The sequence below is a fragment of the Lactuca saligna genome, chromosome 7 (assembly GCF_052625555.1).
Source record: "Lactuca saligna cultivar CGN05327 chromosome 7, ASM5262555v1, whole genome shotgun sequence".
Lineage (NCBI taxonomy): Eukaryota > Viridiplantae > Streptophyta > Magnoliopsida > Asterales > Asteraceae > Lactuca > Lactuca saligna.
In genome coordinates, this window is record NC_136423.1 from 137,887,826 (window position 1) to 137,915,517 (window position 27,692).

Genomic DNA, 27,692 nt, shown 5'->3' on the forward strand with positions numbered 1-27,692 from the left:
ACAATAAATTGATGATTCTAATTATTAATGTTATCAAGTTTTCTCATTTATAAACATATGTTACCAACTTTAATAAGGAGAGATATAAATAATAAAAATATCAAATAAACCCCAAAAAGAAACTCAATCACGTCAAAAAGATTTCTCTGACATTAAAAAAATAAACAAAAAACAAGATAGTTTATGTACATTTTCAAGTTTAACCAGTGTTTAAACTAAAACAACATCCGACTTCAACCAAAACAAATGTTATGAGTCCTCAAAATGATGATCAGTTTCATCAAATATCTCCTCCTGCATTTCACCAAAAAAAAAAATAATAACATAAATAAAAAGAAAATGATAATTTAGAAAAAAAAATTGTTTAAATTTACCTGAAGTAATTCTTCGATGACATCTTCCATTGTTATTATCCCAACAGCTTCTTCTTCTTCAGGAAGTTTCGGAAGTGGTTTTCCTTCTATCTCCAAAATATCTGAATACATATCTTTACTCCACTTCTTACTCCTATACCCACCTCTATTAGAATTGTTCCCATTGTTCGGGAAACTCTTCCATTTCTGAAATGACCTTTTTGCCCTCAAGCTATTCTCTCGATCAACGTCTATCCGCACTTCCTTCTTCGCATCTATAATTTTTAGGTTGCAATAACTCAATACGTTAAAGCTAATAAATATTGTCAAAATTGTTGTAAGGGTAATATGGTCATTTAGACTCGTTCACACGGTTAATTTAGTCTAGAAATGAATAAGACCTTATGTATATATCACTTTATTCAGACAAACATCATTTATTTGTGTATCCCTAAATTGGAAAGCATACCTGGCAATGGACTTGTGGGGCCCACCGGCTCTGAGGTCTTGTTACATTGTTTCACAACAACCGCCATGTGACTGTGACCTTTTTGGAACTCATTCAATATGTCATACAATGGAAGAGTTTCCAGAACCCTAATAGAAACCAAATATTTAATTAAAATATTACATAAATAAACAATTTGTAAAATACTAAAATGTCAGATAAATATAAAAATAACAATGTACTTTGGAATCCTGCGTATTGCGACACTTTTTATAGGTACTTCATCTTCCGGATGGATGGTCAACAAATTTTTGACCTAACAAATCATAACCATAAATGTGAATATATAAAATAAATGAATATTTCATATTGTAAATATTGCGGAATAGAATTTAATAATTTATACGTTACCAGAACAAGTCCAATTATGTTGGTAGGTTGTTCGTAATAGATAGGTACTCTGCTATGCCCTTTTTCCAGGATTATATTCATTAAATCCCTGTTTTTGCAATAATAATAAAAAAGATGTATAATTATAATTCATAAAGATCTTAAAATAATGAAAAAAATCAAGAAACCTATCAAGTTTGGCATTTATATCAACTGAAAAAGTTTCAGATATAGGAGTCATTGCATCACTTGCTGTCTTTTCTGTGAGTTCAAGCGCTCCAGCGATTATTGTTGTCTCGTCATGTGTCAATTCACCTCCCTTTCCAGCCTGTTTACATCATCGCAAAATTAAAACACTTTACATAACATAACAGAACAAATTATACTGTATTTGACATACCTCGTTACCATGTAAATTGACAAGTGTCTTTAACTCGGCTCTTCGGAAAAGAGCAACGTGTTCATGACCCAAGAGATAGTCTAGAAGCTGATTTGAAATATTTTATGAATATTAGCAGAGTGAAATAGAAGTGTGTATGAGTATAATAGTATATCACCTTGCTTATTGGATACGCAACAGGAAAGCAGACCCAAACAAGAACACGAACAAATGGAGCTACAGATGCGCCAATAGCAAGTCCATATCTAGTACAAACAGATTGAGGTATGATCTGTGTATGATATATGTATACTTACTAGTTAGTTTTCTCGAGAGATTATTGATTTAGAGTTTAGATGATTAGTTGATTAGTTAGATTACTGAATACTCACCTCACCAAACAGAAGTATTAATGTCACTGAAATGAGGATAGCACCCCAAGCTGTAATCAGAGCATCGAGAAAAATAGGAAGTGCCTAAACAGGACAACAATCGATTCAAATATGAAAAGCTATGAATATGAATGTGAATCAACTTATTTGAATCTGGAATGTGTTCGATATACCTCCATTGCAGCAGCATTGCAAATCAGAAGGGTGCAAAGTAGTAAATGCTGGTTTTTGACCACTGGTAATATCTTCTCTGTTGCGATAAAAAGTGAGAAGTAATTAGCATACAGAAAACTAAACGTAAAGTTTGAGCGGAATTAGCAAAAAAAACCCTAATACATTTAGGTATTGTAATATTGAGCAATCTCCATGTCTGACTATTGACTACCAGAGCTCAAAATTACAAGATGAGATGTCGGATGTCATCACAATTTGCTTAATCATCACAATCTGAGAAGTATCGCGAAAATTTGGAAGGGGAACTTGAGCCAACATAGACATGAACATCAACATGAAGGTGATTAATTAAATGGAAATATATACCAGCATATTTACGATCTTTTGGAGTACCAGATTTGGCAAGAACTTCAAGATCAACGAGACTTAAAGACATTAGCCCCAAAGTAAGTCCAGACATCAAACCAGCAAACAAAACTAAAAACGCAATGATCCCTATGTGCAAGAAGAACTGATATTCGCAACATTCATACTCCACCGCCATATATGAACACAATAGATTTCTTTCTTCTAGTATTCTCAACTCTATATATCTTCTGCTGATCTAACTTCGAGGAGAGGAAACTAAACCACCTTTCAAGTATATATGATGGCTACAACCTACGATTTCCGATTTTTCCACTTTACAGAGAAATGAAAAAAGTTGAAAGATTATTCCGTTAGAGAACTATGGTGCTGGATTTCGGGAAATGCGGGCAGGAGTACGGGCAGCTGTGACAACGGTGACACGCCAGCATCATTGTTACGTGTCACTCCCTCCACAATTGTTAGGCTAGGCATCTCACAAAAATACATTCAGACGTTTTATATTGTAGAAAGTCAGAAAGTAGATGTTAATGTGAACTCTTAGGAATACTTCTAGATTGTTTTTGAGAAGATAATAAAAAAATGGTAAGATGTTCAAGAAGTCGTTATTTTTTGAATTTCTATAAAGTGATAACGAAATTTAAAGTAAAAAGTACAGTACGATATATATATATATATATATATATATATATATATATATATATATATATATATATATATATATATATATATATATATATATATATATATTCAGTTTAATTTGAGACCATTCTAATTTTGTGACACCGTAAAATCAAATATAAAAATAATTTTAAAATGCAAAATAAATGGAAAAATCCAACAATTCTTTTTTTAAATATTATTTTCGAAACTTGAATTAACTAAAAAAAATAAAAAATAAAATAAAAAAATAAAAAAAAATCTCATTTTTTTTTAAAAAATACGTGAAATATTCTAAATTGAATATTACAGTGACATATTCTAAAAAATAATTTTAAAATGCAAAATAAATGGAAAAATCTAAAAATTCTTTTTTTAAATATTATTTTCGGAACTTGAATTAACTAAAAAAAATAAAAATAAATAAAAATCCATTTTTTTTTTGAAAAATACGTGAAATATTCTAAATAGAATATTACACTGTACATATTCTAAAAATAATTTTAAAATGCAAAATAAATGGAAAAATCAAAAAATTCTTTTTTTAAATATTATTTTTGGAACTTAAATTAACTAAAAAAAATAAAAAAATGCGTCTTACGATCTCACAAAATTAGGCCGTCTTACTTGAACTTAACCTTTTATATATATATATATATATATATATATATATATATATATATATATATATATATATATATATATATATATATATATTAATGTTTAATAGAAAACCATAATTAACCAATGAACCAATCGTAAGCATCGGAAATCATAATGATCAACGGCCAAGAAATTAGATGTACACTTTTACATTGGACGCACACACACCGGATTATACCAAAAAATCCACTATTTCCAAAAAAAAAAACTGCAATTTTTTTCATTTAAAATTTTTTTAGGCCATGTTTTTTATCTCAAAAAAAAAAAAAAAAAAAAAAAAAAAAAAAAAACAACCCGAGTATACCATTGTTTACGATTTTTCGTTTTTTTTCCATAGAGATGCATGATGATATATAAAAAACGATTTTTTTTTTCAAAAAAAAACTCACTTCATTTTCTTTAATGAAAAAAGTTAAGGTCTATTTTTATAGAAAAAAAATTAATAAATATATCAAAGTTCATATTTTTTGTACCTTTTAAACATAGATTCATATTCATATTCATATTTAAAAAAAAAAAAAAAAAAAAAAAAAAAAAAAAAAAAACGATATTTCAGTTTAGATTCACATTGTGAATTTGTTCAAATTCATATTATAAACATGTTCAGATTCACATTGTGAACCTCGTCAAATTCACAGTGTATATAATAATAAATCAGATTCACAGTATGAATCTGAACTGATCGGAGCTTTTTCACATTGTGAATGTTAAAATTTGAAATATTTACAATTTAGCTTCACAATGTGAATCTACATTGAACGAGTTTTTTTGTGAACCTTTTCAGATTCACAGTATGCATAATAGTAATTCAGATTCACAATGTGAATCTGAACTTTTCGAGATTTTTCATATTGTGCATGTTAAAAATTGAAATACTTACAGTTTAAATTTACAATGTAAATTTACACTGTTCGAGATTTTTTTTAATCGATTTGATGTGTATTAATAGAGTACAAAAAAATAATATTTTTGGTATAATTAGTTTTTTTATAAAAAAAAAAAAATCTTAAATATTGAAAAAAATAAGAAAATTAAGTGGGTTTTTTCGAAAAAAAAAAGTTTATTTTCTATATATTATCATTGATCTCTATACAAAGAGGACGAAAAATCGTGAACAACGATATATTCGGATTTGTTTTTCGATAAAAAACTTGGCATAAAAAAATTTTATATGAAAAAAAGGAAGTAGATTTTGTTATAATCCGGTACATGTGCGTCCATTATAAAAATTTGCAACCTTTCCTTTTGTCGTTAATCGCTTTAAATTCCGACGCTTTTGATTGGTTCCTTGATTCCTTAAATAATAATGGTTCTCTATTGATATTTTCCATATATATATATATATATATATATATATATATATATATATATATATATATATATATATATATATATATATATATATATATATATATATATATATTCAAATCCCTAATATTTTTTAATTTGAGAACAATTGAGAACAAATTTGTATTACTAATTTAAATGATTAAACCTTTTATAGTTCATGTTTAATAAAAAAATTATATCCATTTTTTTTTTTGTAAAATCTGCTATCAAAATGACATATTCGTACACACATATTCTCTCTCTCTTATACACACACTTTCTCTCTCTTTCTCTTTATCTTACCTTAAGTTAGATCTGGACCAAATGACCACTAGATCTTCGTCGGAACCATTGTAAGACCGTCGGAACAATCAGAACTCCGTTGGAACCACCGGACCTCCGCGTCCCACCATCGGAAACCACCTCCTCCGACTCGACTCTGGAATTACCGCCATCTCCCTCCGCCCCCCTCTGTTTGAGAGAAGAGTAGAAAAAAGCAGGAACGAACGATTAAGGGCTCAGTGAACCTCACACTTTCATGCAAATGAGAAAAAATGTTGAAAGCATCCACGAATTTATGAATTTTCTCACAACAACATTCTACGAAGCTACACTATATGTAACCTAAGTAGTTCCGCCGATGTTTATTAACTCATCAGGAGGTAACATCTTTTGTTTTCCGATTTACTCACCGGATATGAGATCAACAACTCTCGGTACTAAATTTTGATATGTAACTTTGTACGTTTGATCATTTGAACCTTGATGCCATGGATATGTATTAATATTCTTAAGCAAAATTATTGCCACTGAAGCAACATCATTAATTCGAGATTCGTGTTAAGTCATACTCGTCGGAGATAGAAGCTGGAGATTCGTATTAAGTCATACTCGTTGGAGATAGAAGCTTTGTCGGACTGTTGATTTTCATCGGCTAAGCGAAAATAGATGATTGGAATGCGTGAATGATGCGACTAGAGTGCCGATAAGCGAAGAAATTTAAAAATTTAATGCCACATAGGAAGGAAGTGGTGGTGGGAGATGGAGAAAGATGTCGCCGGCAGAAAAGTGGTGGTCTGAGATGGAAATGTTTATGAAAGGCATTCAACTGATGAGGTATAACTCGTTGAATTCTTTTCATTCAAATTATGTTACAATTAGGTTTATCTTTTATATGGACTTAAAACCTTAGACTAGTTCATGGACTTAATTTGGGTTTAAAGTTACAATCGTTGGGTTTATTTCATTAAAATAGTAACACGGGTTTATTTCATTAAAATATAGCTACTTTAAAGGGTTTCTCATATCTATTGTTCATAACCAGTATTTGGGGAATCTAATATTACTTTTAAGACTTATTATTTCACATTTATTAGCATACGTGTGAAATATTATAAATGTATATATATTCTCAAAAAATTGACATAATAGTTAAAATGTATACAAAGTATTTTTGTATTTTTTTCTGTCACGTATACCATTATGTTTAACTATTAATCTATATTATAAAATAAAGTAATAAAATTTTATTAGGATAGTGTGACATATTTAAAAATGTATACTTATTCTCACAAGTTAAAATGTATGCGAGTGTTCGTTGATAAATTGACTTTATTTGTTGTATTTCTGTCTAAATTAATACATTAAAATTATTTTTTTAATATATATATTAACTATAAATAAGTAATACATTGTTAAAATATGTAGGTTAATATTTGAAATGTTTTAAAAAATACATATAATGATATATGATTAAATAGTTGAAAAAAAATTGAATCGAAAACACAAAAACAAATTGTGTCCGTGTAAATCATATGTGATTAAATACACATAATCACACTGATTAAATGCATAAGAACAACGATTGAATCAATAACACAAAACAAATTGTGTGCACTAAGGTTGTCAAGATCGGGATCCTGCATATGATCATTTTTTGGTTTGCAAGATCGGAATCGGGATCCTAAGATCTTACAAATTTAAACATAATTTTAATTTATAATTTAAAAATATGAAAAATATTTCAAACATTCATTTTTTCATTCAAAAGTTATAAAATCTTAGTTATAAGTCACAATACAAAATGTTAAATGATAAATTGGTAAAGGGTAAACAACATAAAATGGTAAAGGAAATTTCATTTGAAAAAAAAATCAAGGGAATGTAGGATCGGATCAGACCCCGATCCTATGATCCTACCTACGATCTTACGGTCCTACCTCCCATCCTACCATAAATACGATCTGGTTATGATCCGACTTGTTTTTCATACCTAGGATCATATGATCGTACAATCCTATGATCATGATCGAGATTTTGACAACCATGGTGTGCATATAAATCATATATGATAAAATACATACAATCACACATGATTAAAAGACGAGACCAATTATTAAATCAAAAACACGACAATAAATATTGTCAATGTAATCATATATGATTAAATACATATAATCACATGTGATTATATATATCCAATTATATATGATTTATTTGGACAACATTCATTTTTGCATTCTCGATTCAATAATTATTCTCTGTCTGTTGTAATCATATGTGATTAAATACATTTAATCACATGTGATTATATGTATCTCATCAGATATGATTTTATTAGTAAAAACAAATATTGTTATATAAATCATATGTGATTATATATATATATATATATATATATATATATATATATATATATATATATATATATATATATAATGATATTTGATTATATACACGAGAACAACTATTAACCCAAGGATGCGAAAACAAATATTGTCCACCTTAATCATATGTGATTAAATACATATAATTACATGTAACTAAATACACGAGACCAATTATGAATCAAAACCGCAAAAATAAATATTGTCTATATAAATCATATTTGATTAAAGACATAAAATCACATATGATTTATGTGGACAAGATTCGTCATTGCGTTCTCGATTCGATAATTGTTATTTGTCAAATTTAATCATATGTGATTAAATACATCTAATCACATATGATTTATCTAGAAAAAAAATGAATCGTGTATATAAATTGTTAAAGATTAAATATAAATAATCACATATGATTAAATATATGAGAACATCTATTGAATAAAAAATGTGAAAACAAATTTTGTCCAAATAAATCATATGTGATTAAATACATATAATCACATATGATTAAATACATGAGATTAAGCATGTCAAACCCAGTACAACCTGTTTTATCATATATTGTCCTAATTAACAAACAGGGTATCAAATATAACTATGTACTATTTTTATTGACATTTTGACATTATTTTTTTATTAATTCTCAGATAGGGTATAAGGTCTCACTTGTTTGGTGTTGATAGGGCGAAGCATGGTAGGGGTGTAATGGGGTCCAGGATGGATGAAAGAGTGTCATATCTCCATGAAGAGTCCAAATGGAGGATTTAATGAGTCATAATGATGACATTGGATATAATAAATGGTGGGGCAATCAAACTCTTCTTTGACCAGAAAAGCCTAATAATATGAGGGCAAAATTGTCTTCGAATTCAGATTGTTCTAAAAGAAGGGAGAAAATGGAGAAAAGAGATTATTCAAGGAAACACATATCTAAAGATAAAAAGAAGAAAATGGAGAAGAAAATAGGTAAACAACATAAGTAATCTGTTAAATTTGTTACATCTATTGGATATGCTTTTATGGATTGTTAAAATTATGTTTGTGTATAGTTGATTACTAATGGGAGTTGATGTTTTCCATTAATCTCGACTGAATGACATAATGGGTTAAGCCAAAAAAAAAAAACTGGTTTATTGTAATGATAAAATTGATGAATATTGGTAGAATAAGGGATGTAAACGAACCGAACATTCGCGGACCGTACAACATGAAGTTTGTTTATGTTCGTTTATTTAATAAATAAATGAACATAAACACAAATTCTCATTCGTTTAGTTTAACGAATGAACATTAACAATGGTCCCGTTCATTAATTTATATTCGTGAACGTTCACCTATGTTCGTTTGTTTAAGTTTATTTATGTTCATATACGTTCAGTTCTTTTTATTACATTACTATATTATATGTTCGTTTACGTTCATATATATATATATATATATATATATATATATATATATATATATATATATATATATATATATGAACGCAAATGAACATATAATATAGTAATGTAATAAAAAGAACTGAACGTATATGAACATAAATAAAATTAAACAAACGAACATAAATGAACGTTCACGAATATATATATATATATATATATATATATATATATATATATATATATATATATATATATATACTAGCCGTTTACCCGCGCCAAGCGACGGGTGCGAATAGTTTCTTTCAACAATTATTTCTATTTGTAAACATGTATGATTGGGCATCTAACTTTGATACGAAGGTAATGAAAACCCTATCAATGAAATCTATTTGTAAACATGTATGATTGGGCATCTAACTTTGATACGAAGGTAATGAAAACCCTATTAATGAAATCTTCGGTTTAATAATTGAAGTATGCTTATTTTTGGATTAAAAATGAAAGTAAGTCGTTTGGCTAAAAAAAACTTTTACCATATTTTCTATGTTCATTGATAGCAATTATCGTTAACGTTTATGAGAAGTTCTAACATGGTATGAAGTCGGGTTTACAGATGTTTCTCTCATTGAAAGGCCTCATCTAGAATCCATAACAACTTTTAGATGATAATAAAGTAAGGAAAAATGATAACTTAAGTTAAATGCTAATTATAAAAATGGATGAGTTTAAAGAAATTGTATAAAAAAATTAATCTTGGAAACCAAATCTTAAGTGACAATAAGATTATTGTTTGGCCCAACATAAGGGGAAAAAGTGAATTGTGGGTAGTGCCAATTACACATATTAAAGCTAAACAAAGAGTAAAAAGAAAAGTAATTGTGTAGTTTGGGACTAAGATATGTTAAATGTCTAGAGATATTTACAGTAATTTGCTTATTTTAGAGACCGAATTCAAACTAATATTTTAGTAAAAAACCATTTTTATTTATAGACAACTTTTATTAGTTTTTTTTTTTTAATTTTAAAAAGTGTGTTTGTAAAAAAAGCAACAAAATTATGTTATGTTTTCCTTCTTTCACTTATATTTAGAATCGACAAATTGCAATAATTAATACGTTTTGCAACATAGCATAAATTGTTATAGTGAGATTAATGATATCCAAATCAAAAATTGATAGATTTCTATAATTTGGTATAGTTCTCAAAACACATTGCATTAATAAGAAAAATATGACTTTTGAGGAGAAAGATTAAAACCAAATCTCATGCCAATGAAGATCTATACTCAAACATATAGATCTCAAAGTACCCACATCCACCTCACTTGTATTGGCCCTAACTCCTCATTCCCCTACAAAATTCCATCAAAATTCTATTTGAATATTCTACAAAATGATTTAAATACACAAAATAACACATTGGTGTTTAATATTTCAAAATTTTCAACGCATAAAACAAAAATACTCACCTTTCATATATAACCTTTTATCCTTTTCTTTCTTATCCTATCATGATCAAGATTCTACAAGTAACATCAAGAAATATGTTTTAGTTCATCAAGAAATAAGTTTTTGTTTAATTAATCAAGCTCATACAAATCAAATAATAATAAAAATTAAAGGTGCATATTGTTTTCATCCCTAATTTTATTATTGAATCCAAATATGGTGAAATTGAAAAAGAACACAAATAAAAGCTAGTTTTTTGTAGATCTTGTTTCCAAATCTGGTGAAATGAAATAAATACAAAAGGTTAATCTTTTCAAATCTTTGTTTCTACCCGGTTCACTGTGAAATCCCAAAACAAGTAACTGGCATTCCGTTGACTAAAGTTCCAAAATTTAGAACTACTAAAACAAATTAAAAACAACCAAAATAGTTTGGAAAACCAACAGAAAATGGGAAAGATAAATTATACCGGGTCGAGAGATGAGTATAGCAAAGTTAGGTCATAGTTTCTATGATACATTTGGTCAAAAACTTGGAGTGCATGTTTTGTAAGCCTATAAAAAAATTACCATATCTTTTTATATTAACCTGGGAAGAAAATACCAAATTTAAGGTTCTCGAATCTAGAAAACAGCTAAAAAGGAAACAAATCAATGACCATAACTGAAACAGCCTGACCACAGGATTGCGTATCGCATCTGATTTCAACTCTTGAATAACCCTGTCAAAGCTAATTAAAAAAACAAAAAGTCCATTAGTATTAACATTCAAAGATACTAAAATGAAAGGGTAAATTTGGCACAACCAGGTATACGGTTATAAATATGATATAGAAGAAAAAAAATACTAAAGATAAGGAAAGAAGTACTTATGTATTACCTTTATGAGTAGAGAGGGTAATAGGGGTGGTTGTGGATGGTTAAGGCCGATTGTGATCCAGTAATAACCTGAAATGCAGGAAGAAATAAACAACTACTTGTGCAAAAGCAGCGAAAGTGATCATGAGAGGTAAGACTGTGACCGGAGCATGGCCAAGGCTGACTTAGATCAATCTCAAGGCAAATCTTTCAGTATAATTCAAAAGAAATTATATGAATAGTCAAGAATCATACAAATTTGTAAATAAAAAGTTATTTTTACCTTGTCAAGTCCTAGGAATCACTGATTTCTCATCTATCATAAACTTAGGAAATCAAAACAGAATCCAAATAAAAAGTTGTCATTGTATTGTTCTGATCATTAAGGATTTTCAGGAAAAATGAGTTAGGGGCTGTTTGTTTTTTGTGTGAAGATCTGCGCAACCACTTTTGTCTGCGTCGCGCAGACAACGCGCAGACATATGCCATCGCAGATTGTTTGTTTTTTGGAAGTGCGCAAATCAGAAAATGTCTGCGCGAGGTCTTCCTGGCGCAGACATGGGCCACTGTCTTCAAAGGTCTTCAGATCTCATTTTAACCTAAACCAAAAACAAAAAAAAAAAAAAAAACATGGCCATCGTGCAGTTTTTTTTTCTTTCATTTTTTTGTTAAAATATATTTTTAATGTTTATAACATGAAATTAAGTTTAAAAATTCAATTTATTTTAACGGCTTGCTGACGTTAAAAACAAACAGTTTTCTTATTGCAGACTGCAGATATTTGGTCCACCTCTTCTGCCGCAGAGGCTTGCAGATGTGGTCCGCAGACTGCAGACATTTTGACTTAAAAAAAACAAACAACACCTTAAAGTCATGCTTAGATGCAAACTTGCATTATGATCGTGGGAAAAATATCAGAAGTTGAAATTTTATCTTCTAAGGTACTTAACGAGGTGTTTGAAATTTCTCATCTATCATAAACTTAGGAAATCAAAACAGAATCCAAATGAAATGAAATAAGAGGATGTCAGTCACCAAATCAACAAAAATGTTTCAGGTTTCATGATCAAGAGAGAGAGAGAGAGAGAGAGAGAGAGAGAGAGAGAGAGCAGACGCTTGTGTTGACTGTTGTTGATGCATGTATGTGGATGCGTCGATTTTTTAACATCCTGAACAAAAAATCAATAAAAAACATAATAGATGAGAAAAAGATAGAGAATTATATATAAAACCTTATACCGTAACTGATTTGGTTGAGGTTTCCTTGGGTTCCAAGATGAAAAAGGCACACCATTTTGCTTAATTTTTATTACCTTGAATGTGGTGGTTACGGAGGACTGACTCGAAGGCTGCAATTGACAAATAACCACATTACAACATTTTAATAAATAAATCCAAGCCTTATGAGATTTTGCATATTATATTTATTTATAATGGTTACCTCCATCATGCTTTTGCACATACCACCACAAAATCAAGTCAAGACATCATGCTCAAACAATATTCATGTTATTTTTTTGTCATATTAATGATTATTAAAAAAACAATCAACATCAAGAAACCACCAGTAACCTTGCATGTCTTGCAACTTCAGCCTTAACCCAATTATGCCACAAAAGTTGTCTCCATGCAAAAAAAAATCATAAATTTATGTAGCCATTTCATAAAAACTATTAAAAATAGGTTTTATTCCTACTTTAGTTTAGGGGTTTTGTGCATATGCATAATGGAATTGACACAATGTGGTGATATATTTTACCTCAAAAACATAAATAAAAAAACTTTTGAGAATCAATGTTTTTAATATCTTGTAATGATTATTAAACACAAATTACACGATTTAACTTACTTTTGCTACTGTAAGACCAGTTAGGCGTGGATGTGGTGATCTTGTAGCAAAGAGCCCATTTTTTCACCTTTCAATCTTGGTACTCTTACCTGCAACATTTAATGTGGATGCAGATTTAAAAAATAATAATAATAAAGATTGAGAGAATTAGACAAGAGATACACATTACGCACTTTTGCTTTCAACTTTGACATAGATGGATGTTTCGTTGCCACCATAAACCAAATTACACAAAATACGTTGAAAAAGAAGAATGTGAGAATTAAGAAAATCATCCAATTTCCATATGATCACGAACCATATATACATCGCATTTGATTCATGAAATTGACATAAAAAAATTGAGTATAATTCTAATAGACTACCCAAACACACCTGGTTATAATGATTCACAGAATCAGGATCGACTAACATCATCCAAAAGCAAAGAAATAATCTGAACAAAGTCCTGTATGAAACATTCAGCAAATCCATCAAGGGAAAAAAAATAGAGTAAGAACATAATGAAACTCTTGAATAACCCACCTCGATCCGATTTATAGTGTGAGATGTCTGGTGGCGATGGTGGAGCCACTTTCGGGTTAGGATTTCCAGTCAATGGTGTGCGATGGTGGCAGCGAGATAGAGTTAGGGTTTCTCGTCTCGACATAAGGTAGAAGCGGGCAGCCGACGTCAGTGAAGGTAACGGTAGGAGGGTGGTGGTAGCGGAGGCTGCCAAAGATTGAAGAGCGTAAGGAGGGAGACGGGTGAGATCTGCGAGAAACGACGGCTGATGGACGATATTAGGGTTTTCCAGTATCTATACATAGTAGAAGAACTTAAGACTGTAAGTTAAGATGATACATAGCTTACACGCTTGGATTCTAAGCTTAATAGGATTGTACATGGTGTTATAAGAGTTATACCTCTTAATTTTCAAGAAATAGGCAATATGTTTAATAATATAGTAAATATATATATATATATATATATATATATATATATATATATATATTAATTTGTGTTTCATTATCATTGTTCGTTTATGTTCTTTAGCATGTTTACGAATATAAACGAACGAACATGAACATGGTAATTTGTTAAACGAACAAACATAAACAAGAAAACTTGTTCGTTTATCCGTTCGTGTTTGTTCACTTGTTCGGCTAACTAAAATGAACAAATATAAACAAGTTCTTGTTCGTGTTCGTTCGGTTCGTTATGAACCTTATGTAAAATTGATGAGTATTGCAAAAGTTATTTGCTAAATCGTAAGGTAATTAAAATGATCATGGGTTTATTTGGTCTAAAAACAAAGTAGGTTCTATGTAGCCACATTTAATCTAAAGGGTATTCAATAGTTTGAGCATATAAGACATCTTTATAAGATGTAAAGTTTTCAAGTGGCATAATTGGTACAGGCACCGATATCTTTATTTGAAGATTTTGTTCTAATGATATCTTTAATGAAACAACTTAACAGTTTGGATTCTGATTCCTTTATCTATTTTTTTAGAGCTTTTACCAATATTCTTGTTTACACATTGGTTAGCATTTAGCAATAACCACTCCATGCTTTCCCTTTTCTTGTCATGGATTCCACTCTAGTCACCATTTTCTTCCTTTTTCTTATCATGACACCATTTTCAATATATTTTTTCCTATTTTTTTGTTAAATTCTGGAATACTAAGTAAGCTTTTAGTTTTTTCCACAACCTATTCAACTACAAGCTTTCCATTTTAATCCATATTGAAGAATTTGAACTCAACTATATAGTTTTGATACAAGTATTTTGGATTGATGTGACCATATCCAAATTATTATTTTAGATTGTGGATTTATTTTGGGTACTAAAATAACAACCGAATATTACAAAATAACCAAAATAGCTCATTTTTGTTTATTATATTTCTTTTATTTTTTATTATAAATGGTTAATATATTATAAATTTATTGGAACTTTTTTTATTATATTAAATGCATAGACCAAATAAATAAATAAATAAATAAACTTACCGTGCACTTTTAGAAAAATGTTTCTAACTTCAAATTCAAATGTATTTTTAGTAAATTTTCAATTCAAAGTTGTTTTAATCATTATAATAAATAACTCTGTATAAATTATTATATTGTTACCTTAAAAAACAAAAAACAATATTTGATGATTTAAATAATTACAATGATAAAAATTAAAAAGTTAAGCAACTATATTTAAAAAAGTAATTAACAATAATAATAACTATAAATAACATTAAACCATATTTTATATTTAATTTTATTCATAACTAACCTACTGCTAGAAATCATTCAAACGATTGAAATTATGTAGTTTTAATAGATGTATATATTATCATATAATTCAAAATAATTAATATATTATATCAACTTACTATACAAATTATTTTATTAAATTTAACTACATCGTTATTATTATATTTAAAAAACATATATTTGTAAAGATGTCAACTATATAGATGTTTCTGCGCAACGCACGGACATTCGCCTAGTATACTTATAAAATAGGCATTTTTAATTGCACCACATGCATTTGAAACATCTATGATTTTTCAATTTCTTTCTAATAATCATTATAAATTGGTTAATAATGTTAAATTAATACAAAAACTAAATTCTAATAATAAATTAACTAAACTACAATATTAAAATATTATATTTTACTTCTATTTATAAAATTATGACTTTAACTTTTTAAAATATAATAGTCAACTTATTAGTTAAGATATGTTGTCGTATACGAGTAATTGTTATTTTAAAATCAAAACTTTTGTATAATTTATGATTTTATGCAAAATAGTTAAATTATTAATTTCAATATAATTTAAAATCATCAACCTAAATCAAAACTTCAGTTAAACTAGAAAAAAAAATCAAGATACTGCTTTATAAATAGTTAAAAGTTATAACTTATAGTGTGAAATCTAAATTATAACCCTAAACTAATTTTAACAACCATCAAACTATTTTTTAATCATTAAGAATTTTCAAATGATTAGTTTAACAATAACATACAATAAAAATAGTTAAAAGTAATATTATATAAAAAAAATTATAATGTTATCCTTAAAAACAAAAAAAAATTTGTTGTTTTAAATAATTACAATCAAATAAACTAACAATATTTATCAAAAAAGTTTTAAAAATATTAAATTTATGAAACCAAATTTAAATAATTAAGAGTTTCCAAATAAATTATTTTAAATAACGTACAACAACAATAGTTAAATAATTACATTTAAAAACAAAAACAATATTTGATGTGTTAAATAATTACAATGATATAAATTAAGATCTTAAACAAATAAACTTTTCAAAATTAATTAATCATAACAACTATAAATATCTTTAAACCATAACAACTATTAACACAATTAGGATTATACAATTTTAAAACATATCTACATTATCATATAATTTAAAACAAATAATGTTTAAACCAACTTATTATAAGATTTATTGTATACTAAAAACTAACAGCAACATATAATATTTAAAAAAAATATATTGTAAAGATTTCAAATATAGTGTTGTATTTTGCTCAAAATGCAGGTATTCGTCTAGTTCATCAAATAAACCCCAAATCAAAAAGATTCCATTGACATTAAAATATAAATAAATAAAAACAAGATTGTTTATGTACATTTTCAAGTTTAGCCGTGTTTAAACTAAAACAACATCTATGTGACAACTTCAACCAAAACAAATGTTATGAGTCCTCAAAATGATGATCAGTTTCATCAAATATCTCCTCCTGCATTTCACCAAAAAAAATAATAATAACATAAATAAAAAGAAAATGATAATTTAGAAAAAAAAATTGTTTAAATTTACCTGAAGTAATTCTTCGATGACATCTTCCATTGTTATTATCCCAACAGCTTCTTCTTCTTCAGGAAGTTTCGGAAGTGGTTTTCCTTCTATCTCCAAAATATCTGAATACATATCTTTACTCCACTTCTTACTCCTATACCCACCTCTATTAGAATTGTTCCCATTGTTCGGGAAACTCTTCCATTTCTGAAATGACCTTTTTGCCCTCAAGCTATTCTCTCGATCAACGTCTATCCGCACTTCCTTCTTCGCATCTATAATTTTTAGGTTGCAATAACTCAATACGTTAAAGCTAATAAATATTGTCAAAATTGTTGTAAGGGTAATATGGTCATTTAGACTCGTTCACACGGTTAATTTAGTCTAGAAATGAATAAGACCTTATGTATATATCACTTTATTCAGACAAACATCATTTATTTGTGTATCCCTAAATTGGAAGGCTTACCAGGCAAAGGACTTGTGGGGCCCACCTTCTCTGAGGTCTTGCTACATTGTCTCACAACAACTGCCATATGACTATGACCTTTTTGAAACTCATTTAAGATATCATACAATGGAAGAGTTTCCGGAACCCTAAAAGAAACCAACTATTTAATTAAAATATTATATAAATAGATAAGCAATTGGTAAAATACTAAAATGTCAGATAAATATGAAAATAACAATGTACTTTGGAATCCGGCGTATTGCGACGCTTTTTATAGGTACTTCATCTTCCGGATGGATGGTCAACAAATTTTTGACCTAACAAATCATAACCATAAATTTGAATATATATTATTATTTAATAAATTAAATGAATATTTCATATTGTAAATATTGCGGAATAGAATTTAAAATTTTATACGTTACCAGAACAAGTCCAATTATGTTGGTAGGTTGTTCGTAATAGATAGGTACTCTGCTATGCCCTTTTTCCAGGATTATATTCATTAAATCCCTGTTTTTGCAATAATAATAAAAAAGATGTATAATTATAATTCATAAAGATCTTAAAATAATGAAAAAAATCAAGAAACCTATCAAGTTTGGCATTTATATCAACTGAAAAAGTTTCAGATATAGGAGTCATTGCATCACTTGCTGTCTTTTCTGTGAGTTCAAGCGCTCCTGCAATTATTGTTGTCTCATCATGTGTCAATTCACCTCCCTTTCCAGCCTGTTTACATCATCACAAAATTAAAACACTTTTCATAACATAACATATTATACTGTATTTGACATACCTCGTTACCATGTAAATTGACAAGTGTCTTTAACTCGGCTCTTCGGAAAAGAGCAACGTGTTCATGACCCAAGAGATAGTCTAGAAGCTGATTTGAAATATTTTATGAATATTAGCAGAGTGAAATAGAAGTGTGTATGAGTATAATAGTATATCACCTTGCTTATTGGATACGCAACAGGAAAGCAGACCCAAACAAGAACACGAACAAATGGAGCTACAGATGCGCCAATAGCAAGTCCATATCTAGTACAAACAGATTGAGGTATGATCTGTGTATGATATATGTATACTTACTAGTTAGTTTTCTCGAGAGATTATTGATTTAGAGTTTAGATGATTAGTTGATTACTGAATACTTACCTCACCAAACAGAAGTATTAATGTCACTGAAATGAGGATAGCACCCCAAGCTGTCACTAGAGAATCGAGAAAAATAGGAAGTGCCTAAACAAGATAACAATCGATCCAAATTTGAAAAGTTATGACTATGAATGTAAATGTGAATCAACTTATTTGAATCGATAATGTCTTCAATGTACCTCCATTGCAGCAGCATTGCAAATCAGAAGAGTGCAAAGTAGTAAATGCTGTTTTCTGACCACTGGTAATATCTTCTCTGTTGCAACATAAAGTAATCGGATAGCAAAAAAAAACCCTAATAAGTTTAGGTATTGTAATATCCAGCAATCTTCATGTCTTGTAATGACTATGAGAGCTCAAAATTACAAGATGAGATGTCATAACAACTTTCGAAATCATCAAAAACTGAGAACTGTTAGAAATAGTGGAAGGAGTAGTAGATTAAACAATTAAACAAAGGAATCTATGAATCTAGAAGAGCTTGAGCCAAAATATAGGCATCAAAATCAAACCAGAAACAGAAACAAGTAAGGAAACTATTTAAACAAATACCTGCATATTTACGATCTTTCGGAGTACCAGATTTGGCAAGAACTTCAAGATCAACGAGACTCAAAGACATTAGCCCCAAAGTAAGTCCAGACATCAAACCAGCAAACAAAACCAAAAACGCAATGATCCCTATGTGCAAGAAGAACTGATACTCGCAACACTCATACTCCACCGCCATATATCAACACAATAGATTTCGTTCTTCTATTATCCTCAACTATATATCCACTATCCTCTGCTTCAGCTAGCTTCGAGGAGAATCCAAAATTGAAGTAAACTCTTCCTTTTTAGCACAATACGACAGTTTCAAGCTTCGATTCTCGATGATGAGGAATGTGTGTGTATATATAGTGAAATCGTGAAACCGACTTGCTGCGAGAGAGAGAGAGAGAGAGAGTGGAGGGAATTGTGGAATACGGTGAGAATGGCGTTAGATGTTGGGAAATTCGGGCAGGGGTACGGGCAGCTATGACTAGGCGAGAGCATGACCGTTTACATGGTTACGTGTCATTCCCTCCACAATTTTCACGCATTGACAAAAATAGATTGAACTATGCAATCGTATGTATAACGTTTATTTTTTTAGGACGTTATAAATAAAAAATAAAATAAACTAAACTTTTAAAAAGCAATTTAAATAGTTTTTTAATTACTATTTTATAAAGGTTTTTTTTAATTCTTTCATGAAACCATATATATCCATTATTAATTATAATAAACATATTTTTATATATCATTTTATATTTTATACTTTCCAGTTAGTTAAATGTTAACTTTTTAGTTATCGACAAATATTTTATGAATTTTCAGTAAATCATTATTTTTTTGATTTTGTATATAGTGATCACGAATTTTATAGCATGAGATACTTTGATATATAAAAGTCACAAAAATTGTCTTACAACACTACTTTTTCGTTTTTTTTTTAACGATAAATACATTTTGGAAACTTTTGCAACCATATATGGGGCTTAGAGGGGGCAAAGTAGGCAGCTAGATAGGGTTCAATTTTTTTCATTATATATTTTTATTTAGAAATACAAAATTATAATAAAAATAAAGGTCATTTTTTTCTTGTTCGTCCTGGACCTTTAAGAATATTTCATTTTTCAGGACCGGCCCTGCAACCATATCACACAATTTCGAAGTGGTTGCAAATATTACAGCGAACAAGACTTTTAGAACTTTAGTGTTTCCATTGTACTAAATATGATAAAATTTAATCTAAAAATGCAACTTCTCAATGCAATCTCGCATTGTGAAATTTGACTTTTCATATTAGTTTTTTTTTTAGATTGTATCTAAGTTTTGATTTAAATGTTATCATAGTCGATCAAACGAATTGGCAATGCATAGCAATATGGAATTATTTGAGAAAGCATATTGAACAATTTGTAGTGTGAGTTAATGTGAAAATGTCTAATGAATCTTGTACATGGTTTGTGTTATTTCATATGTTTGTCTAAGTTGCATATACTATTATTCGGATGAATGGATATGGACATATGGTTACATCTGTCATTGGGGAAATTTATTATTTGCACAAATGATCACCAAGAGAACAACAGTTTGTTTGTTTTGTGCATTTTTGTTTTTTAGCTTGTTATATGGTGGTCTAATTTATGTACTTTTTTATGTTGTATTATAAACAATTGTAGGTTGTTTGTGCTCGAGTTACAATCATACCAAGAAGAAAAACACCAAAGCAATAAATGAATTTGCAAGGTGTTTATGTTTTGCATCGAGTGGTGTTGAGTACATACAAGGAGAACATTGGACTTTCCTATCATTCGCATGATTTAATGCCATCTCTTTAGTTGAGGATGACCATAAAAGGAAGTTTTCAAAACATGTCATCTCTTCAAATATTGAAAGTGACTACATATAGAAGTCCTCAAAAAAGGACATGAAAGCTAGAGGTGTTAGAGTTATAGGTGAGTTGTCCTCAAATATCTCATAATATGGCCACAAAAGAAAGGCACATCGAGATAATTATGCTCTCCAGCCCTCTCTTCGCTTAAAAGTTAACATTTAGAAATGCAATTGGAAGATATAAATACAATAATGTTTTTTGTTTAATCATGTTTGCCACGTATTTAACAAAACTTTCCTATTCGAAAATATTCCCAATAAATCATGTTTATAAGTTTAAGCAAGTAGAATCCTAACCGGAGATCCATTTAGATATTTATGGTAGTCTACCAAATAACATTCAATTATAATATTTAAACTTTAAATCTCTATAATAATCATCTTTAAAACGTCTTAACGTTAAAATAAAGCCAGCTACACAAGAATTTACCTCTTAAACACCTAAATACAATTATTAAAATTTCTAAATTATGCATCTAATATACTATGCAATTGTATTTGAAGAGTTAAGGTATTACTGTAATCATCACAATTACATGTATGTATGAAAGCGGAAGTTGTGTCATTTTTATTGTTAGCATCCTAAAATTATGGTTAAAGACATTTTCAATTCATATACACCTAACCTAAAATGATTTAGAGTTGTTTGATAGTTGTCGATTAAATCAATACATGATTGGGTCATACCCGACCTTTTTATTAGATCCGTTAAAAGAACAAATCAGTAATTTCTAATTGTGGTATCAAATAGTCTATTTGACTGAACCAACACAACGTCCTACTGGATCTAGGGGTGTCAATTTATGACACGACACGACAAAAATACACAAAACGAAACGAAATCGAGACGAAATCAAAATTCGAATTCGCGTTCGTATCGTTTTCGTGTCAAGATTAAAAAACACGATGTCGTCTCGTGTCGGGTTCGTGTTCATAAATTGACACGATTAAGCACGTGGTTGTTGTGTTTTTCATGTTTGTCGTTTTTGTTGTGTTATATATCTTTAAGTATGAACGAAATACACTAATAGTTATGTAATATTATATTTTTCGTGTCGTGTTGTGTTGTCGTGTTTTAATTTGTTCGTTTTCGTGTTAATGAAAAAGAACACGACATCGTGTCGTGTCGTGTTCGTGTTATACAAAATCTTGTCGTATCGTGTCGTGTCAGACAAAAAACACGACACGACTGTCCGATTTGACAGCCCTTCCGGACCTAGTAAAAAGCATACCAAATAGCCCCTTAGAAACGTTATTTTCAAAAATGGTGTCCATACTTAACATCTTAAAGGTAGAAACCCTAATCATTTCTATCATTCATTTCTTTGTTGAGATTATACGTGTGAGATTTAAATTGGTTATAAACTTAGATTGCTTCATTTTGAAATGCAATTACTTATTTAGTCGTTATATTTAGTTGACCACATTTAAAAGATAAACAAATCCATTGACATTGAGTTTGTAACTTTATATTATACGCTATTATCTCAAAAAAACAAAATGTAACCCATTTTGTAAATGTGAAATCCAATGGAAAAAAGATAATTCCAATCCATATATTCTATAATGGTGATGGTGATTGAAGCAAACCACTTTCTCATGTGACATATACTTTATGCTTCTAAAAAGAAAAGGTTCCCTTAATGGCATTAGATGCTTTATTGATTGTATCAATGTCCATTAGAAGTTCATATCTTAGCTCTTGTTTTTGAAATTAAGTTTATAATCAACTAATAGTTTCTTGTTATTAATTATAGCCATCAATATTTTTAATTTTATTTTTCATTGAGTTTTAAATCTTAATCACCAATTTATCATGTGTTTAATTATTATTTTACCATCAAAACAATATATTTTGCTCTATGCTTCTATACCCCCACATAAAAATAAAAATAAAAACAATAAAATAAACCACTTATTCCAAAATTTTAAATAAATAGACCATGCCAAGTGTCGTAACATAGTTGGGTGCTTTTTTCTTTCTGTAACAACCAAAAGTTCAAAAAGTAAGATACATCAAAGTTGATAAATTTATAACCGCATACAATATACATTGGAAGTGGTAATATGCTATTGTTACTTAAAGATTTTTTGAAGCAACGTTGGATAGAAAGAATAGCATCCAAGTTGTTAAAAGAAGGTAAGAAGTGATAACATTTAAATAATATGTTATATTTAATAGTTATTATTTTGAAGAAAAAAAAGTTCCATTAATCATAGCCACCTTCTTTCTCCCTCTCCTCTCGTTACGTTCGTAACAAGCTTCACATAACGAGCCCCCTAGCGAGTGCTAGGACTTCCATTAGCCTTAAGTTGTCGATTTTGTTTATGTAGAAAACAATACAAAAATAAATTTATCATATAGGACAATTTAAATAAAAAAATAATTTATTACAACGTGGAAAGAGGCTCATAAATGATCTAAGTAAAGATTGTGAGTAAATGACGATGATGTGCCTATACAACATGATATGTATATCGTATTCACTTAAGGTAGACCCAAGCCATGGGTGACTTGGGCTACGGCTCACCGATCAAAACATTTATTCCATCTCTTATGTGTACACCTTTTACTTGGGCTAAATGTTTCGCCCTATACTTCAACAAGGGAAAGAGACATCACTTGGAAAGAAACGCGATAAATAAATAAATAAATAATAAAAAATAAATCAACGCCTAATTCTTAAGTAATTCAGAAGAGGAGTCTTGTTACTCGTTAGTTGTTGCAATCTGGAAAATCAACGTTGGCATTGCCTATGATCACTCGACTGACATTCAGGATTCAGTTATTCACGTTTCTAATAGTTAAAAAACAATCATTTGAGTCTTTTAGATTTTTAGTTGCGTTCATAAATTTTCATAAAGATTTCTAGTCTTTGAGAAATGAGTATGTGGAAAGCGGAATTCAAGTTCTTCTAGTTCTTAGTTTTGATTAATGGTGTTTCTGATATGGAAATATTAGGACGACAAGGACCACTAAGTATGAGGTAATTTTTTATTTCTTATTTGAAAATCATGCTTTTATAGTTTTCTTGTTTTGAATTCTAATTAACTATTGTGGGTGCTAATTAACTAATTAGTGAAATCACTATTTTTTGAATTCTAATTAGATATTTTGTTTTCTGTTGGTAATTTTTTTTATTTGATTAGTGATTTTCATTTTCTTTGTACACCTATTTGCTTGATTGTTTTTTTTGAATCGATGCTACCGTGCTCATGATTGGTTTTTAAGAAAGTAGATAATAAAAATTGCTTTTCATTTTAGGGGGTGTTTGTGAGTGCTATTTGAATTCTAAAAGGGATTTTAAATAAAAGTTATAGTTGTGGGTGGGTTTTTTAAAAAATGTTTGACTTGGTTTTTATAGTGAAAAAAATCAATAAGTCAATAATTTAAAAAATGTTTGGTTAAAAAATATTTTTTGAAGTTATTTTGGTTAAAAAGACAAAAATAATTTAAAAAATCAAATTTTACATGTTTTTTGAAACTAATAGAAAAGTGTTCTTGAGTTTACCAAACATTGTTTTTGATTTTTTAGCTTTTCAATGAACAAATAAATCAATAAGTTATTTTAAAAAACAATCACAAATATCCTCTAAATTGCTATGTGGCCTACTTGGTATGCTATTGTGCTTTTGACCTTAAAATTTTGATTGGTTATAGCTCTTGTGAACTATTAGTACCATTTCCCATTAACGATATTTGTTTTGAATAAATGTCTTTGATATTGATTTGTTACTATTAGTTAAGCCTTTGATTTATTTGATCGTACGTGGAATCAAAATTAAAAAAATAAAATAAAATAAAATAAAATAAAAACTCGAATGAGATTAAGGGGGAAGAAAAGGCGAAGGAAAGAACAATGAACAAGTATTTCATTTTTTCCCTGCCGATAAAATTTATTGTCAAAAATATTATTCCAAGTGATAAAAAAGAAATTGTTATACGTGAAAAAAAAAAAACAAATATGACAATAATATGTATAAGGACGGTTTGTTGGTAAAATGTGTAAGTTGAATTTGTTAACATTAGCTTTTTGCATTTTAGCCGCATAATCTAATCAAAACACATTTTTTGAACATTGTTTTGGTATAGATAAACTAATACGTTATGTAAAAAAGTTGTTTTAAGTAATTAATTCTAGGCACCCCGTTAGGTGATTTTGCAAGTTTTTGTTTGTATTAATACATCTTTCTGTTATACGTGTTCAACGTACTGAATAGTAGAAACATAGGGGCATTATTATTCATCTCTTCCTTAACATTCCTTAACATGAAAATTTGGATCAAGTGTTTAAGTTCATAACTATAATTGATATAAACTTGAATCGATATTAGCATAGCCCTTTTGGTTGCCCTCAAAGTTAACAATTGGACATGATGACTTTGAGAGAGAGATTAATTTATTATGTGATTAATAAATTAATATAAAAAATTTATTAATGTATTATGAAATAATATATTAATTAGAAACAATATTATTTAATTAATAATTAAAATGTAATTGTTCAATAATTGAGCAAAAGGCTCCAAAGGCTTCATGGTATAGGGTGGATGGTTTCTTAAGAGATATTATAAGATATCTAGAACATCTCATGTGGATAAATAAGGAGTTGGAAGATTACCAATTTGAAATATTATTATTATATTCCAATTAGGGTTATCGAGTGCATCCTTGTACCACTATATAAAGGACCCTATGCCTTTATATTCAGCCACTTGATTCCTAAGAAGGGTTGGACGAAATGTTCCCTCCTCTCTCCTCTCTCTATAGATTTTCCTCCTTGTTAGTTTGTGTGATTCCATTGGATGCACGACATTTATGTGCTAGCTTTCAAGATATCTACTTTTGGATAATCATTGTTATTCACTATAATAAAAATTAAGGTATGTAATCCTAAACCCTAATTTATGTTTTTCGAAAACTACCTAGAGTTCTTAGGGTTTCTTATTTGATGTTCGTAATTATAGGTTCAATAGTGAAAACGTAGATCCTTTTAGGTTACATGTGAACTTAAGTGTTTTAAGATTATTTGTTTTACCTAAATCTCATCAATGGTATCAGAGCATTTGGTTTGTTTTCAATTAAATTGCTATAATTGTTGAATTTTATCAAATTAAGGTTTATAGAAATTAAACCCTAAAAGGCTAAGAATTCCGACTACAGTTAGGGTTTTTCGAAACCCTAGCCCACCCTTTTGGATTTCAAAATTAGGGTTAGGGTTTTGAAACCCTAACCTTCCACCCCAAGTTTTCGAAAATTATTATATGGTTGGGGTTTACTATTTTTGATAATTGTTAGTTTAATTTGATTAAAAAGGATAATTATAAAAATGGATAAATCCTATACCCATAATTTTAAAAAATTTAGAGGGTAAGGATTACAATTAAATTATTTGATTAATTTAACTAGTTAAACCCTAATTGATTTAATATATTTAACTAATTGTTAATTAATGGATAAATACTAAATCTTTGTTTTTTTAAAAAAAAAACTTAAATTAATTGTTTATTAATTTTCGAAATTTAAACTAAACCTAGTATTTTGAAAAGTTTAAAATACACATTGTATGTGTGTGTGTGTGCGTGTGTGTGTATATATATATATATATATATATATATATATATATATATATATTAATTATCAATATATTATATGTATAAGATTAAGTCAATCAAGTCGCTAGTATGTCTCATTCACGAAGTCAATCTATAAAGGGATATAAGGAAACTGCCTATAAAATAGTAGTTGAATGAGTGTCCACTCTCACCCACCACTTACTTGATTTATGGAGGGTCGTTATCAGAACGGACTTGATATGACATTAATTCTCATTAAGAGTATAATGATATTAAAAATACTAGAACATTCTTTTATTAAAATCTCAATCTAGTTACTTTAGGAAAAATGTGAATTGGTATGTTAACCCATGAAATTGCACATTACACTTTATAAGTTATTAGTAGTGCATGTGTGGTTAATCAACACACTAATAGAGACTAACAAAGAGTTGTAATGAGTATCTCATAAATTATCATTGTTAATGGAGTGTGTGTGGTTTACCAACACATCAATTGGGATGATAAATAACACTAGGTTATCGAGCATATTTGTCTGGTTATTCACATCTTGTTTATGATCCTCGGTATCACAGTCATAAATAGAAGAGCATAATATGAGCTTAAACATGCCATTGAATAGTTTTATGAATCTCAAAAGACTTAGGAATTTCACTTACCTTAATTTTGTTTACTATTGGTGGAATTGGTAAATCGTCATTTACCTAACTTTATAAAATTTACAGTTATATTATGCCATCTCTTTTCTAAGTTGTGAATTATATAGTTGGATCCTAGCCTTAATATTTTGTTTTGGGTTTCTATATTAATGATTATTCTTATCTAACTAAAACTACCTTTCTTTTACAGATGTCTACTCCAACCGATGCTTCTGCTTCCTTATCCTCCAACCACCATAAATCTCCTTGCTCT

At 28.8% G+C, this 27,692-nt stretch overlaps 2 protein-coding genes across 3 annotated transcripts; both read right to left on the reverse strand.

The window, feature by feature from the left end:
- Positions 1-132: 132 nt before the first annotated feature.
- On the reverse strand, positions 133-2,833 carry LOC145005250 (DUF21 domain-containing protein At2g14520-like). The gene is made up of 11 exons (XM_078964314.1): positions 2,503-2,833; positions 2,136-2,212; positions 1,963-2,046; positions 1,749-1,862; positions 1,592-1,678; positions 1,380-1,519; positions 1,213-1,300; positions 1,044-1,117; positions 823-950; positions 375-628; positions 133-294 (listed from the first exon to the last, which is right to left on the reverse strand). The coding sequence occupies exons 1-11, from the start codon at positions 2,678-2,680 to the stop codon at positions 250-252; spliced, it is 1,269 nt and encodes a 422-aa protein (XP_078820440.1). The 5' UTR covers positions 2,681-2,833; the 3' UTR covers positions 133-249.
- Positions 2,834-16,927: 14,094 nt separating this feature from the next.
- Positions 16,928-19,761, reverse strand: LOC145004891 (DUF21 domain-containing protein At4g33700-like). 2 transcript variants are annotated; one of them, XM_078963912.1, is made up of 11 exons: positions 19,332-19,761; positions 18,959-19,125; positions 18,780-18,863; positions 18,575-18,688; positions 18,418-18,504; positions 18,211-18,350; positions 18,044-18,131; positions 17,862-17,935; positions 17,637-17,764; positions 17,189-17,442; positions 16,928-17,108 (listed from the first exon to the last, which is right to left on the reverse strand). In XM_078963912.1, exons 1-11 carry the CDS (start codon positions 19,507-19,509, stop codon positions 17,064-17,066), a joined length of 1,359 nt encoding a protein of 452 aa, XP_078820038.1. In that variant the 5' UTR covers positions 19,510-19,761; the 3' UTR covers positions 16,928-17,063. The 2 variants fall into 2 exon arrangements, with proteins under 2 accessions (XP_078820038.1, XP_078820039.1); XM_078963913.1 differs by having other exon boundaries at positions 18,959-19,035; positions 19,332-19,757.
- Between the last annotated feature and the right edge of the window lie 7,931 nt (positions 19,762-27,692).